This window comes from Raphanus sativus, chromosome 4 (genome assembly GCF_000801105.2).
Source record: "Raphanus sativus cultivar WK10039 chromosome 4, ASM80110v3, whole genome shotgun sequence".
NCBI lineage: Eukaryota > Viridiplantae > Streptophyta > Magnoliopsida > Brassicales > Brassicaceae > Raphanus > Raphanus sativus.
In genome coordinates, this window is record NC_079514.1 from 30,351,419 (window position 1) to 30,368,456 (window position 17,038).

General features: G+C 34.9%; 1 protein-coding gene across 1 annotated transcript; it reads left to right on the plus strand.

Moving 5' to 3' along the window:
• Positions 1-34: 34 nt before the first annotated feature.
• Positions 35-2,857, plus strand: LOC108855642 (uncharacterized). Its single transcript, XM_018629508.2, has 9 exons — positions 35-342; positions 411-711; positions 783-1,007; positions 1,071-1,321; positions 1,419-1,642; positions 1,724-1,849; positions 1,925-2,110; positions 2,184-2,321; positions 2,403-2,857. Exons 1-9 carry the CDS (start codon positions 201-203, stop codon positions 2,712-2,714), a joined length of 1,905 nt encoding a protein of 634 aa, XP_018485010.2. The 5' UTR covers positions 35-200; the 3' UTR covers positions 2,715-2,857.
• Positions 2,858-17,038: the final 14,181 nt, after the last annotated feature.

The window sequence follows — 17,038 nt, forward strand, 5'->3', positions numbered from 1 at the left end:
CACGATCAGAAACGATTTATTTTGGGTTCGCCACGAGAGTTGCCGTCGTCGTTTCAGGTTTAGGGTTTTAGGTGACACAAAACTCTCTCTCTTCCCATTTTCGATTTCCTAATTGAATCACTTTTATGAACCCCAAAATGCGAAGCTTCTTATCCCCTCGCGTATGTGTATAAATCGGAATATTATCGCCGTCTGCTCCGATGTCTCAGTCGCTGATTCGAGCAATCTCATCTCGAAAGAACCAATTGGGTTTTGGGTTCTTCTCCAGGTTCTCTTATTCTCGCCACTTTCACTCCCAATGGCCTATCACTTCTCCCAAATGCTCCACACATTCATCTTTAGGTAAAAAAAAAGTTTCATTTTTTCGATCAAAGTCATTCCCTTTTTCTTAAACCTCTCTCTCTTCTCAGGAGGTTTTGTAACCGGTTCTAGACGGTTTTCCGGTAACTTGATCCCGGAGCTGAATCACACTTGCTTAGTCCGACAGACAAATTGGTTTTGTTCGGTCTCTTTGAACGAAGTATCTGACTCAAATCTTGTTTCCGAGGGAGAAACCATCGATATAGAGGATGTTGGAGCTTTGGATAATAATAAGAAGCCAACGGTTGTGTACAAGAAACCTATTGACTTCACCAAAATCGACGCCAAGCTACTTCCCACTGTGATGATCCTTGGCCGCCCAAATGTTGGCAAATCTGCCTTGTACAACCGGTTAGTTTTCTTCTTGTTTTATCTGTATACTGTTTTTTGATTCAGTTGATTGATCGTGTTGTTGATTCAAGATTGATTCGGAGGAGGGAGGCTCTGGTTTACAACACTCCAGATGATCATGTCACTAGGGATATAAGAGAAGGGATTGCCAAGTTAGCTGACTTGAGGTTCAATGTTTTGGACTCTGCTGGTATTGAGACCGAAGTTTCTTCTGGTACTATTCTTGGTCGTACCACTTCTATGACCGCTAATGTTCTCGCAAGGACTCAGTTCGCAGTTCTTATCATCGACGTTAGGTGAGAGTTTTTTTTTTTTAAATCTCAAGTTGCTATCAATCAACTAAGCTTATGTTCGTGTAGAGCGGGTTTGCATCCATTGGATTTGGAAGTTGGTAAATGGCTGAGAAAGCATGCTCCACAGATTAAGCCTATTGTTGTAATGAACAAATCGGAGTCTATTGGTGACTCTCTTGCTGAAGTTGCTTCTGAGGCTCTTGCTCTGGGGTTCGGTGAGCCTACTGCTATCTCAGCTGAGACTGGACTTGGGATGAATGCACTTTACGAAGTTCTCCATCCTTTACTAGAGGATTACATGGTCCAAACCTTAAACGGTACTAAAAACTCTATCAAGAATCACTTCACTAGAAGAAGCTGCTTCTTTGTTTTTTTTCTTCTCTTTACTGAACATCGTAGTCTGTATATCATCAGATAGATGTACTCAAGATGATGTCACAAGTGAGGAGAATCTCTCTGACGAAGACGACTCCAAGTTGCCTTTGCAGTTAGCTATTGTGGGCAGGCCTAACGTTGGGAAATCAACATTGCTGAATGCATTGTTGGAAGAAGAGCGTGTGTTGGTGGGTCCAGAAGCTGGTCTCACTAGAGATGCTGTGAGAGTTCAGTTCGAGTTTCAGGGCAGGACCGTCTATATGGTACGTTTACAGATTCTCATTTAGCTGGACATGGTCTCACTAATTCACTTCGTTTGATGTTTATGTTGGATGTTTGTCAAGGTTGATACTGCTGGTTGGTTAGAGAGAACAGAGCGTGACAAAGGACCAGCTTCTTTAAGTATTATGCAGTCAAGAAAGAGTCTGATGCGTGCACATATTGTCGCTTTAGTACTCGATGCTGAAGAGGTTCTGTCATATTCAAACATAGTTGCCTTTCTTTCTGTTGCACAACTAATGCGATGACATGTGTTTTTGTTCCAGATCATAAAAGGTCAACGCAGTATGACACATTCAGAAGTAGTTATAGCTAGACGAGCTGTAGAAGAAGGACGTGGTTTAGTGGTTATCGTTAACAAAATGGATTGTCTAAGAGGGAAAAAGAACTCTGAGATGTACAAGAAAATCAAAGAAGCTGTTCCCATTGAAGTTCAGACAGTTATTCCTCAGGTAATCTGATCGATCTTTTGTTATGTCTTGAGGATCTTAAGCGATGAGAAACATAATAATGTTTTGGTCGCAGATAACAGGAATCCCTGTTGTGTTTATCTCTGCACTAGAGGGAAGAGGACGTCTACAAGTAATGAACGAAGTCATTGGCACATACAAGAGATGGTGCTCAAGACTCTCCACTGGTCGCCTCAACCGTTGGTTAATTAAGGTCTGCACTTATCAATGGATTATTAAAGACTATAGAAAAAGATGTGACATCATGACTTGTCTAATCATTTTGTTATGTTAGGTAATGAGCCGACATTCGTGGAAAGACTCGGCTTCACAGCCAAAGATCAAGTTCTTCACTCAGGTGAAAGCTCGACCGCCAACTTTTGTGGCGTTTCTGACCGGTAAAACGCAGTTACTGGAGAGCGACATAAGGTTCTTGACTAAATCGTTGAAAGATGACTTTGATCTAGGAGGGACTCCTATTCGTATCATACAGAGGTCTGTGCTTAGGACTAGTCCCTCTGGTAAAAGCAGCGCTGGAAGCTCAAGCCGCACTGGTGGTCCCGCAAGGCAAAGAACCACCTCAGACAAACGGACCGTCTCTGTTTAAGAAATCGTTTATAACTGAAGAAGAAATAATTCCTATATCAGCTAGTTTTGTTCTTTCTTATTTTTTTTTGGTGTTATGTAACCCTGTTTCGTACCATGATACTTATTATATATATCTGCTGTTCCACAAAAAGTTCAAGAACACTTCACTTATCAAACTTCCAAAAAAGATCTGAGGATCTTATCGTAGTTTATCAAACTGGAGACTAGTATTTTTTTTAAATATACCTCATTTTTCATCAGCTCATGTAAAAAAACGAGTAATTTAAACAGTCATTTCATACAGATCCACGACAGGGAATGGAACATACATATGGCATCCATGTAGTATTATTTAACGCATAGCAACAAAAGTTGTAATTATTAGTACTTCCACATACTCTGTCTGATGTTTACTTCTTGCGCAGATCCCTGAAGTAGCCTTTGGGGTTCTTTTCAAATGACTTCCTGAAAATACGACCACCATTTCCTCCCGGAGGCTTCATCGTCGGGCCTGACCTGAGCCAGAAGAAGGCTATGACCAGTGCTGTTACCAGGCCAGTGACCTTTGTTGGGGTATCGATATACTCCGAGATCATCTTGATAGGAGATGAAAGATTCATTTTTTTTTTTCCTTTTCTTGATTAATTTGTGGAATGAGTGGGTGGATTCAGCTGTTTATAAAGTTTTGTAGGTAACGTTTGATTCAAACCCGAATGCCGATAAAGTCTCTTTAGTCTTGGTAGTAGTTGTCGCAACTTTAGTATAAAGCACAGAAGGTGGGTCAGGACGCGGAAGGTAACCGGCTAATGGCTGGCACCTGGCAGTAACATTATAAAAGAAAAAGATGCTGGCCGGATTGACGATATATATATTTTTTTTTTGGGTGCAAATGTTAAAATGACGATATTTTGTTGTTTTCTAGTACGCCACCATCGTCTTACTTTGTCTTTTTTTTTTGAAGTTCTATAAGTTTTTAAAATACATATATTATATACAATGGCTTCTATAAATGAATAATAATTTATATTTTCTTAAGAATCGTGGTGCACAAAATAAAATTCTTAAGAATCGTAGGCATGCATCGCTTTAGAAATGGACATGAATAGAATACCTAGATTTTCAGATATATTTGTGATCTAGTCAGTTTCGTCTTCATAGTTGACCAAAAAAAAAAAGTCAGTTTCGTCTTCATAACCAATTATCCGACTAGGTGTTTTCCTGCACCATGTGTAGTAAAAGAATTTTAAAGTATTTTTAATAGATAAATATAAATTATATTTAACTTTTATTAATATTATAAATTTTTTTTTTCTTATCAATATTTTATTAAGTTTTAAAATTAAGATAAAAACAATTTTGTTTATTTTGAATCATATTTAAGAATGTGCATGTATATATTTAAAATTATAATCTTAGGTAGATTTTTCTATCTATTTATTTTAATTAAATATATTAAATAAATATGTAAAATTGCATAATTGTCAAAAATTAAAATAAAACAATATTTATAAAATATGTAGATATATATAATAAACTAATGATTTTACGATTTAATTTGATATTATGATTTAATTTTTATAATTTTCCAAAAATATGTTTATATTTTTGAAATATTTTTAATTTAAATGATATCTCGAAATTTGAAATGCCATAATTAAATATATTGATTTTAATGATGATTTATGAGTTATTACCATATTTGTTTTAACGTCTGAATAGATTATTATCGAGTAATTATGCTATTACAACGATGAGAATATTACAAAGACAATTCTACAGCCGACAATTCTACCACCCTGTGAGAATACACGTCTGACTGCACCACTCTAAGCCGTCCTATGAGATCCATGTTCGATGGTACTCCCTGCACCAAGCTGAAGATCTCCTGTAACATGTTTCTCCATAATCTGCATAATTTGGTATTTTCTGGGATTTTAACCCCAAACTTCCGGGTGTAGAAGCAATTGAACCCTTAGTCAAACCACTGGACCAAAAGGGCTTCCACATTACCATATTTTTTAAAAGTCGGAAAATATAAATCGACAACAAATATAATATATGAGTTATTACTATATTTTAAAAAATTTACCAAAAATGTAAATTAACATTAAATATAATTGTCTATATCATATTAGTCTATAAGACATGTCATCAATTTTAGTAGCCATGTCACAATTATTAATATAGGTGTTTTCCTGCACCATGTGTAGCGATGAATTTTTTAAAAGTTAAATTTTATATTTTAAAATGTAATTTCTTAATATTATATATTTTATTATTTTGACCAATATTTAATATAAATATCATTAATTAAGCATAAAATTAAGAGAATTTTTTTTTTCAAATTATATTTAAGAATATATATGTATATATATAAAGTTAAAATCTTAGATAAAAAATTTATTTATTTCATTTGGTTAAATGTATTAAATCAACTTGTAAAAAATTACTAAAAATCATATAAAATTATATAGTTATCAAAAATTAAAACTAAATAATATTTATATAATTTGTAGATATCTAAAAGAAACTAATGATATTACGATTTAATTTTTTTTTTAATTCGGAAAATTTAGAAAATTTTAGATAATAAAAATTTAATGATTATAAATGTAAAATTATATAATATTTCGAAATTCAAAATCTCATATTTGAATATATTTATTTTAGTGATGATTTATGAGTTATTACCATATTCTACAAAGTTTACCAAAAATATAAATCAATATTAAATGTAATATATGAGTTATTGCCATATTATAAAAAGATTTCCAAAAATATATATCAGCATTAAATGTAATTGTCTATGTCATATTTAATCATATGACATGTCATCAATGTTAATAGCCACGTCACAATTGTTTTTGTGAAAACGATTGTAGAGAAGACATGTGGCAAATCACTTCTCAAATATAGACTAGGGGATTCAACTCAGATATGTATATTCACTAGTATCAAGATATCTAGATAATTTTTTAATTGGATAACTCATTCAATCCGCACAAATAAAACAATATTTTTAAAAAACTTAAAAATAAATAAAAATTCAAAATAATATAAAATAATAATATTTTAGTACAAAATAAAAAGATATTTACTTTTTAAACTTCTAATAACTAAAATTTACATAAAACATAATAATAATATAATATTTATATATAGTTCTATAAATAAAAAAAATATATATATATACATATAACATATAATATTTGATATTTGTTTTAAAAATATTAGTTTTTGTGATTTGATTCTTTCTTTTACAAATATTGAATATTAGTATTTATTTTCCTAATATCTAAAATTTTTAGTGTAAATCAGCAAAAATAATAAATTAAATCAAATTTTACGAATATTTTATCTAATCTTAGATCTCTTAGGCCAGAAGATATCTCTAAACAATCGACACAAGCATTTGACACTTTTTTGACAACAAAAGCATTAACCCCTTTCTGGACAATAAAAGCATTGGATACTATTTTTACAACGAAAGCATTTTGGAATTACTACTTTTTATAGTAGTAATTATTCATGTAAAAGTGACTTATATTAGCATTGGATACTAATTTACACTAAGTGTAAAAGTGACTTATAGTGTAAATTATTCATAAACTAATTAACTAAATATCCTATTGCATAGAAATAATAAGAAAATTATAATGCTCAAATATAATAATATATATCCAACATTTTTTTTTGAACAACATATATATCCAACATAGAATCAAGTTAACAGATAAAAAAGAAACAAAAAAAACAAAAAAAAAAGGTTTTAGCTCTAAAGATGCTTAGACCATATTCAACTTTATCTCTATATTTATTCTAAAAAATAAGAATTCTATTATAGAAATTTATTTTTACTCAAATATATGCGTCTATAATAAAATTCATCTACTCATACGAGAAAATATAAAAGCAAAAGTAGTGTTATTCTATATTTAGAGTCAAAATAACACAAATATATATATATCAGTTTTTCTTAGGTGTGCATTTGTACTGGGACCACAAATTCTACAAAATTATAGTCAGTATATAAGGTCTTTTTCTGGAAAATTTAGGTCCTTATTTTACAAAATTCTTATAAATGTAATTGTAAAAAATAAGTTTTGCACATAGTCCACATAAAATATGAGACAGACCTGATTTTCTTAACATTTTTTCTAGTTTCCGACAGATTGTGGTTTTAGGTTCAAGAAACTGAAAAAACTATCGAAAATATTCCATTTCGTTATACCATTGGTATAAAAAAAATTATTGGCCACATACACTTATCAGAAAAACTCTTAAAACATTTTTTAAAAAATTACGAAAGAATCCTGTTAATCGTTTGTGTAAGTTTACATGATATTACCTTGAAATTTATGATTCATTCGAGTTACCCTTCTGTGATATTATTTTGGAAAAACGTATATTGAGTATTTAATACGTCTAAACTTTTTTTTTACATTTATCATATGACCCGGTAGTTTTCGAAACTATTAACCAAATAACTGTTATATTTGCAAGATCCTAAACTGAATTCCGTCGGAAATTTCCAACATAAGTCATATTTTTTGGTAATCATCAAGAATTCTAGACATATTTCTCACGAAAATCAATTTATTTTGCATCTGTCGGGAATTTCCACTGAATTCCCGAAAGATGTCATATTTTTTTGGTTTCTGTGGGTAATTCCCGATGAATACCTGACGAATTATGGTTTAAGATCAAGAAAAATGAAAAAAAACAATAGAGAATATTCTATTTTGTTTTACTGTTGGTATAAAAAAGATTATTATCCTCACACACCGTCAAAAACACTTAAAACAAATTATCGACAATATTTGTTAATCATTCGTACAAGTATACATAATATTACCTTGAAATTTATGATTCAAATGAGTTACCCTCAGGTGATGTTATTTTGGAAAAATATTGAATGTTTACTACGTCCAAATTTATTTTTACACTTATCATATGACCCGATAATGTTTTGAAACCTTTAACCCATAAATTGTTATATTTTCAAGAATCTAAATTGACTTTCTTCAGGAATACATCGGATTCCTACGAATCTCCGACTAAATCTTATGATGAAAATCGTTTTTTCCGTCAGAAAATCTCTTATTTTCTTGTAGTGGATTTTCTTTTTGTCATCCGCCCATCTATATAGATCAATTGGTGGTCAGTCGGGCGACCCTCCGTAGAGTGTCTCCGTCTGATCGGATCTGATCTATATGGGAGAAGATATGACCTCTGCTCCTTGCTTCCTTTGCTAGCGCATCAGCTCGAACGTTCCGGTTTCGAGGAATATGAGTAAGTCTCACATCCATGAAATCCTCTTGGAGCCTCCGGAAGATCTCTATCTCTGTCGAGAAAGTAGGCCACTTCATCGGATTTGTAAATCAGCTCAAATGGCATTTTTTCCTGAGGTAGAGTTGTTGGCGTGCGATTAATGACTTAGGCTACAGTAAGAGCAAATTCTATCAGAACGTTGGCCTGAAAATGCAGAGCATGCATCATATTTAAGATGTGTTTGTATTTTCGCTCAACACGTCTGTTTTGTTGTGGAGTCCTCATACAACTTATTTAATGAATTATTCCATGAATAGCAAAAAAATCAGAAAGGCATACAAATTCAGACCCAGTGTCACTGCGAATTGTCCGAACTGTATTTGAGAATTGCCTTTCAAAAAGAGCGATAAAGTTTTTAAGGTGAATCGATGCCTCCTATTTGTAGAAGATGATATATCCACACTGAGATCTTGAATAATCACACAGCTTTGAAGGCCATCTACAAGAAACACTTCTGAATACTTAAGAACCCAATCTAACTCTATGTTTTGTAGAAGTAGTCAATGACCATCCAGAATTTTAATTAAAACTGGAGCCATGTCGCATATATCAGACAGAAAATCGAGCGTACCAGTCATATGATTAGTTGCTCCCGAGTTAATATATTCAATGTGAAACTTACCAGAACGCTGCTCAGAGGTCGAATTTCTCTCTTCGAGCATACGAACCAGTGCTTCCACTGATCATCACTTAACCCACTGATGCCTACTCAATCAGCTTGAGTTAAACCAGAAGAAGAAGCGTTGCTAGCAAAGATGTTATAAAGAGGCCTGTAACGATCAACACAACATAAAGACGTATGAGCTGACTTGAGTTTTTGGCATTTAACCACAAAGAAGAGCTTTCACATTTTGACTCTTTCATATCTTTAAATAATATTGAATGAGAGAGAAGTTTAAAACTTTCGCTTGAACAGAACAGTGACCTACACCATTACTTGCATTGCCTCGTCCTAAAACAGAACCTGTCTGTGATCTACAGCCTGCATAAGAGCTTCCTTTAGAGATTTTTTTTCTTCTATTTGTCATACCACTGAGGATTACCCTGTCAGATGAAAACAATTTTTTCTATGTGTCCCATTTGACCACAATTTGAAAATGTTCTGCTTTCATAAACATCTTTGGTGTCATTGAGATTCGCCGATCTGGACGGCTAAGCTCACAGTGTTACCACATCCTGAAACTTTTCACTGTACGCTTCCTCGAGCATAGGCAGTGGAACACAAGACAAAAAATGACCCATGAGGAATTGGTTAGTTTGTACTCCTCACGTTCTTTCCTCATTCCCTCCATAGTCTTAGCCTTTTGGTAGTCAGTTAAGCTTCTCAACAGGTTCAAGAGTTTTCCATATTGACTTCTTCTTTTGCCTACAATTGGCTAATTCAGTTTTGAGTCTCTGAACATACTGTCCGTTTTAGCACCAAAACTCTTCCTTGCTTTCAAGGCAAAACGCAAGTTAGTGGACCACTCATCATAGTTATATCCATGCAGCAGCGTCTTGTAGATTAGTGTTCCCGGATTATCGCCCGAAGTGAGGTCATAAGGCGAGATCATGCAACTCGTTTCAGTATGAGCTTTCACCGTCGAAGAGGTTAGTGCCAACTCTGTTCGAGTCATGTTTAAGAGCATATCATCGAAAGTAAGTCTAGCAGGAATTAGGTCAATCCAAGAGGGCGGAAATAAGACACCTCGCAGAGAAGTAAGAGATCCCAGAATTTATGAGCTAAACCTTTTAGTAGCTATGTTTGTAGCTGTGATACTATGTCAAAAAGTCTCAGCAGTTTAATAAAGAGATCCTTGTGTATTACGTTAGAGACGACAACCTTATCTGCATCATATGCCGTAAGACCTAATCTCAAATACAGATGGATTAACATGAGGAGTAATACAAGACTAGATCATGACCCGCGCGCATGTGCGGGTTTATCTTTTGATTCACATATTTTATATACATGTTGTATATTATTTAAGATTTATAATATAAAAAAGTTTGAATGATCCGAAACCAAAAAAAATCGACCCGGACAAAAAAATCAAATACCTACTTAGATCCAAATGTTGAGAACTCGAAGAACTCATACCTGAAATGAACATATTTATACACGACCCAGTGAGCTAAATTTCAGACATAATATCTTTTGTTATATTTTTAATTCATTTTTTTGGGTTGGTGAGATTTACTATTTATTCTGAAGATTTTTGGTTAACTTAATGGTATATATTTGTAGGTTCTTTTTTCTGAACAGGAAAAAAAAATTTGGGTCTTGATTAAATTTATCTTATATAACAAATTGCTGTTATAAATAATTTTTATAAAAACTAATTTGTAACAGTAATATCATTTTTGTTATAAATTAGTATATCATGGTTTATAGGTTCAAAGTATAGAGTTAGTCGTTTTCATAGTATAGTTAATATTGATAGATGCAAGTTAATGAATACATATACTATATTGTATTATTAGTAATCTGTCGTATAGTATTATATGTTAGTATATGTATTATTAATAATCTATCTTATAGTATAATATGCTAGTGGATGTATCTAGTTTATAGTAAAATATATGCAATATAAGGAAACATGCGTAGTGGATATAATAATAAGGTAAAAAGTGAAAAACTATGGTAATGGTTGATATTAATTAATAATAAGTAGATTAATATAGCATTAGTTACATAAGGTGATGTGGTCATCAAACCAGTAGCTGAACCGGAAGTCAACCAAGCAGTCCAAACCGGCCACTTTGGAGGTACCAGCGACATAGGTCCAGTCCACGGCGTATATCTCGACAACCAAAGGGAGTTTTGGAGTGAAACAAATTTTAATGGATTCTACACTCAAGAAGGAGTCCAGCCCAATTGGAATTTCCAGAAAAGCTTACCGGACCAAAGAGTTATGAATTTTACAAACTTGAGGTTCTCCAGCCCATCCAGTTGCGAGTATCAGACTTTAGAAGATGATTTCAGCCCAACCATGAAGCGGCCCTTTCCAGAATCAATCATGGGTTTCAAGAGGGAATTATTATCTATCCAGAGAGTCCAGAATCAGGCGAATTGGTTCAGGGAATACCAAGATAAAATCAATTTCCCAAAACCGATCAAACCGACATTATTTTGGGAAAGTTGCCAACCAATTCGATTTGGTCCAAACCAGACTTATCTATGGAAGCCAGGAGATCATCTTAACCATCCAGAAGACATACAAGACGTCCTCAGCTGCACCAGCACCCAGGAGATCAGGAGGATCTTCATTTGCACAAACCTTCCATTTTTGGCAGCATGGACACTAAATGGTTTAAATGAGTTTCTACTGATTTTTGCTCAAGACCAACGGCCATATTCTTCATCATGGCAACTCAGAGACATCTCAGGAAGACTCCTAGACCGTGGCTACATCCAGAAGCTGTCCAGATACAAGATCAGATCAAGTTTCCCCTTTGAAGAGAGCATAAATCAAGCTAAAGGCTATTTCTTTGGAGCCATCAAAGCCTTTGCTTCCAAGAGTTTTATTTCGATTTTATTTGTTTCCTTTAGTCATTTTTAGACTGTTAGAATGTCCCAAGGTCGAGCCTATATAAGCTCATTTAGTTTGTCTTTGTTAATCACCCTTGAATTTTATGAATGCCTATGCAGTTTTTCTAGTTTTTCTTAAAACTATTGTCTAAGTCTTTTGAGTGTTGTGAGAAGCAGCTCTTGAGCAACCTGACTTATCAAAGCCTCCTTTCACAGAGCTTTGTGGCGTCCTCAATCCCCCCCATCATTTCCATCTACTGATTTGCCTTGAGAGAGACTTCAGTCCAGCAAGCAAATCCCGTATCTATCCATCTTCCATCCATTGATCTTGTTGAGAGTGACTTCAGTCCAGCAACAAAGATCTCATCTCCATCAATCTATCCCTTTTCTATTTGCTTTTATTCTTATTATCATTCTGATTCATATTCATATTTGCTTCTGTTTGCATCATAAACATATAAAACTCATAAAAAGGTTCACTCTTTATTTCAGGTACCAATCCGAACTATTGGACTAAACCTCAGTTCCATATTTCCGGAAGGCCTGACCCTGTGCCCACAACATTTTGGTATCAGAGCTCAAAGCTCCTGAATCAGGTCCATTCTATCCTTGCATCATTCATTTGCTTGCATTTGTTTTCATCTTAAATCAAAAAAAAAAAAAACAGTTTTTGCATTTTGTGTTCTTTGTTCATTATAAAATTGAAAACCATAGAAAGTGTGAGGTAGGAGACGACCAGTTGTTTAGTTTGATTCATTTCAATCATAAAAACAAAAGAAAAATTTGTTTGCATTCATTTAGCTATTTGTTTCCATTTTTTTTAAAAAAGGTCAAAACAAATCTGCATTCCATATTTGTTTCTTATTTGAATCTTGCATTTAAAAAAAAAAAAATTGTTAGTTTGCATGTAATTTTCTTTGTCATAGTATTATTATCATTTCATATTTGTTTTATTTCGAGCTTGCATCCAGAAAACCAAAAGAAAAATCATTTTTGCTTATTTTATTTTATTTCGGTTTACATTGCCATATTTTTCTCGGTTTAATTTTTAATAGATTGCATTTGGTTTCTTCTTGATTAAACCAGAACTTCCCATACCTTCACTTGATCTTTGAAAGTGGTTTCAGGAAGCCATGGTAGGAGAAGCACCCAACCAATATCAGATGGCCAAACAGAACCAACATTTGACAGCTTTGCAAGAGGTTGAACAGATTGCTCAGTTGAGGAAAAGAAGAAAGGCACAAGGCCAACGTCCACAGCCAGGAGAAAGAAGATTTGGAGATGCACCAGAGGCTGTCTATGTCGAGCCCAAGCCACCAGATCCTTCAAGGATCGATCAAACTCTAATTTCTAAAACCCATAACCATCATGTTGTTAATTCTCGGTTTGAATATAACTCTTTTGCTGATAAAGTTGAACTCTTTAATTTTTCAGGAAAAAGATGTTATCTTAGATGGGAGAGGAACCTTGATGAGTGGTTTCACTACAACATCTTGAAAGAAGAAAGGCTAGTTTATGCCATTGATCATCTACAAGGAGATGCCTTTAAGTGGTGGGTTCAAGAAGTTGATGACAGATGGTTTTACAAGGAGCCAACTATCAAAACGTGGGGAGCCCTTAAGCAAGCCATGAGGTATGAGTTTGCACCAGATTTTACAAGGTCTCAGATCAAGGAACAGTGCCCAAGGAGGTATCCAACTCATGGTACCCAAAAAGCAAGAGAAGCTGTCCAAAAAGAGGGTCAAAGAAGCTTGCCTCAACAAACCAACTTTCAGCCAAACCAGGGGCACGACATTGTCCATTGCTTAGGCCAGAGAGATGACATCCTAAGGGCCAGAGAGGTGAGTAAAAGTGTCGGCCAAGACACCTTGAGCAGACACAAACAAGAGCTAGAAAAACCAGTACTTCAAGCAAAGGCTATGGTAAGTCCTATACTTGATAAATTGGTTTATAAATCATCTTCCACTGGTATGAGTCACTTGTCTTTGTCAAAGAATGTTAAGACAGGTCTTGAGGTCCAACGAAAACCGAACTCCACATCCTTGTTTGAATCAAAAGTTCACACAGAATTATATACAAGGAACAAGGAGATTTCAGGCCCAAAAGAGGTGGAAATATCAAGCCAAGGTAAGTCTTTTGATTCAAAAATTTTGAAAGATCAGACATGTTTTAGATGTCATAAATTAGGACACTTTGCTGAAGCTTGTCCAACTAAACAAATATTGAAAGAAACATCACTAGAAACTAAAACTGAATTGTTTAAAATGAGTGATAGTTTTATTCAATCTGATTTGTTGGTTCCAAATTCTTGTATAATGCACTTTTCTTTGTCAAAGGGTGTTGTAGCAGGAATTAAGGAGCATGAATTCAAAGGAGAAGAACCACCAGGCGCCATCCTTGTGATGGACCAGAAACTGGATCAAAGAAATGCTGAAACATTGCCATTCAAATTCAGCATAGGTAAGGAAAGTTTCTTCAACTTTAAAACGTCCTTATCATTTGATTTTCTAGATGTTATGCACTTGTTTTTGCCAAGAAGTTTTGATCCAGGAATAAAAGATATAGAAGATCATACCAACCAAGGTAAGAAGGTGCAAGAAAGGCAGCCATCAACCCAAACCTGTCCAAAGAAGAATTTAATTCTTCATCATGCTTATGCGCCCATGGTAAATTCTACCATAACACATTCTGTTCATAAAACTCCAGTAACAGATATAATTCATTTGGTCTTTGTCCAGAATGTTGAGAATTTTTCAGGTTGTAAAGAAGAAAGCTTTAAAGAAATCCCACCGGATAATCTTTTATTACTTGGAGAATCAGTCCCAAAGATGATCAACCATGAGGATACCACTAGTGTGATGTACCATCAACTCCAGAAGAGAAGAAATGACACTATCCAGACCAGAGGCGTGATCATTTCCCATCTTTTTAAAGAAGAGCCACCAGATGCACAACCCATTACCAAACCAAAATTGTATCAAGGTAAGGTTCTAAACTCCCAAAAGAGAATGAAACCTGACTTGCTCTATTGTGGTGTATCAGGTTATCCAGTTTTGAGGTCAAAACCTTCACAAGGGGGAGGGGATGATGTGGTCATCAAACCAGTAGCTGAACCGGAAGTCAACCAAGCAGTCCAAACCGGCCACTTTGGAGGTACCAGCGACATAGGTCCAGTCCACGGCGTATATCTCGACAACCAAAGGGAGTTTTGGAGTGAAACAAATTTTAATGGATTCTACACTCAAGAAGGAGTCCAGCCCAATTGGAATTTCCAGAAAAGCTTACCGGACCAAAGAGTTATGAATTTTACAAACTTGAGGTTCTCCAGCCCATCCAGTTGCGAGTATCAGACTTTAGAAGATGATTTCAGCCCAACCATGAAGCGGCCCTTTCCAGAATCAATCATGGGTTTCAAGAGGGAATTATTATCTATCCAGAGAGTCTAGAATCAGGCGAATTGGTTCAGGGAATACCAAGATAAAATCAATTTCCCAAAACCGATCAAACCGACATTATTTTGGGAAAGTTGCCAACCAATTCGATTTGGTCCAAACCAGACTTATCTATGGAAGCCAGGAGATCATCTTAACCATCCAGAAGACATACAAGACGTCCTCAGCTGCACCAGCACCCAGGAGATCAGGAGGATCTTCATTTGCACAAACCTTCCATTTTTGGCAGCATGGACACTAAATGGTTTAAATGAGTTTCTACTGATTTTTGCTCAAGACCAACGGCCATATTCTTCATCATGGCAACTCAGAGACATCTCAGGAAGACTCCTAGACCGTGGCTACATCCAGAAGCTGTCCAGATACAAGATCAGATCAAGTTTCCCCTTTGAAGAGAGCATAAATCAAGCTAAAGGCTATTTCTTTGGAGCCATCAAAGCCTTTGCTTCCAAGAGTTTTATTTCGATTTTATTTGTTTCCTTTAGTCATTTTTAGACTGTTAGAATGTCCCAAGGTCGAGCCTATATAAGCTCATTTAGTTTGTCTTTGTTAATCATCCTTGAATTTTATGAATGCCTATGCAGTTTTTCTAGTTTTTCTTAAAACTATTGTCTAAGTCTTTTGAGTGTTGTGAGAAGCAGCTCTTGAGCAACCTGACTTATCAAAGCCTCCTTTCACAGAGCTTTGTGGCGTCCTCAATCCCCCCCATCATTTCCATCTACTGATTTGCCTTGAGAGAGACTTCAGTCCAGCAAGCAAATCCCGTATCTATCCATCTTCCATCCATTGATCTTGTTGAGAGTGACTTCAGTCCAGCAACAAAGATCTCATCTCCATCAATCTATCCCTTTTCTATTTGCTTTTATTCTTATTATCATTCTGATTCATATTCATATTTGCTTCTGTTTGCATCATAAACATATAAAACTCATAAAAAGGTTCACTCTTTATTTCAGGTACCAATCCGAACTATTGGACTAAACCTCAGTTCCATATTTCCGGAAGGCCTGACCCTGTGCCCACAACATAAGGTCCAATTTTAAAATCCACCTAGAAGAAGTTGTAATGTTTCTGTTTTAATAAGATAGATGGGGAAGGACTTGTTAGGTCCAATATAGAATGAACTATTCTTACGTTTGGACAAGAGGATTACATCAATCCACTATAGGATCAAAACACTCAACACAAATCTCTTTTTTTTTTTGGAAATAGAGATTTATATAAATTCGATTCGAAACAGAAATAAGGATTCTGATTACAAACTTCGATTCAAACAAAAATTTCGATTCAAAACACTCAACACAAATCTTACTAAAACTCGCTTAACCGCTGAAACATATCTGGTTTAATCCTAATTCAGATATGAATTAGATTAAAAAATCGAAAACCGAACCGAACCGAACCGATAACCGAATTAATTTTCAAACCCATACCGAATTGAACCGAATTGAAAACCGAACCGAACCGAAAACCGAAAAAAACGGGTTCGGTCCGGTTCTGCCCATTCGGTTCGGACAAAAATCGCAGGCCTGGCCCATATGGTGGTCAGACTCTATTTACAATCTTCGCCCACTAAATGAGAAATGATTGGTCTTTGAGGAACGTACCTTTACGTTAAAGAAACTCATATTACAGCTGTTCTTTTTTAATTGACACACCACACTAAAAAAATAAAACAAAAAATAATAATTAAAAAATAATAAATTTTTTCCTTTGAGAAATTGAGGCAATCTCTGGCCACTGCTGATGTTCTTATAGTTTTAGAAGCCATCCTAAAATTACTTCTGCAAAAGATGATTATATTTTCTTTTTCCTTCTCCTCTGTTTCCTCTCATCTATCTTATACAGAGAAAACACAGAGAAAAATATCAGGTCGGTTTTTTTAGGCGGAACTCTGTCCATGTTGGGTTTCTTCTCCAGCATCGCACCTTCTTCACGAGAGACGGCTGGCTTTGGCTCCAGTAGCTTATGTTCTCTTTGACAAAGCTTTCAGCTATTAGCTCTGGTTGTATCGCCTGCTCTTAGGTGATAAACCGGCACTTGACTCCG

What these genes read in the sequence shown, in the direction of transcription:
- LOC108855642 (XM_018629508.2), top strand. Translation starts at nt 201, where the DNA reads ATGTCTCAGTCGCTGATTCGAGCAATCTCATCTCGAAAGAACCAATTG. An exon ending in AAATCTGCCTTGTACAACCG is followed by an intron (nt 712 to 782) that starts GTTAGTTTTCTT and finishes TGTTGATTCAAG; the next exon opens with ATTGATTCGGAGGAGGGAGG. An exon ending in TTCAGACAGTTATTCCTCAG is followed by an intron (nt 2,111 to 2,183) that starts GTAATCTGATCG and finishes TTTTGGTCGCAG; the next exon opens with ATAACAGGAATCCCTGTTGT.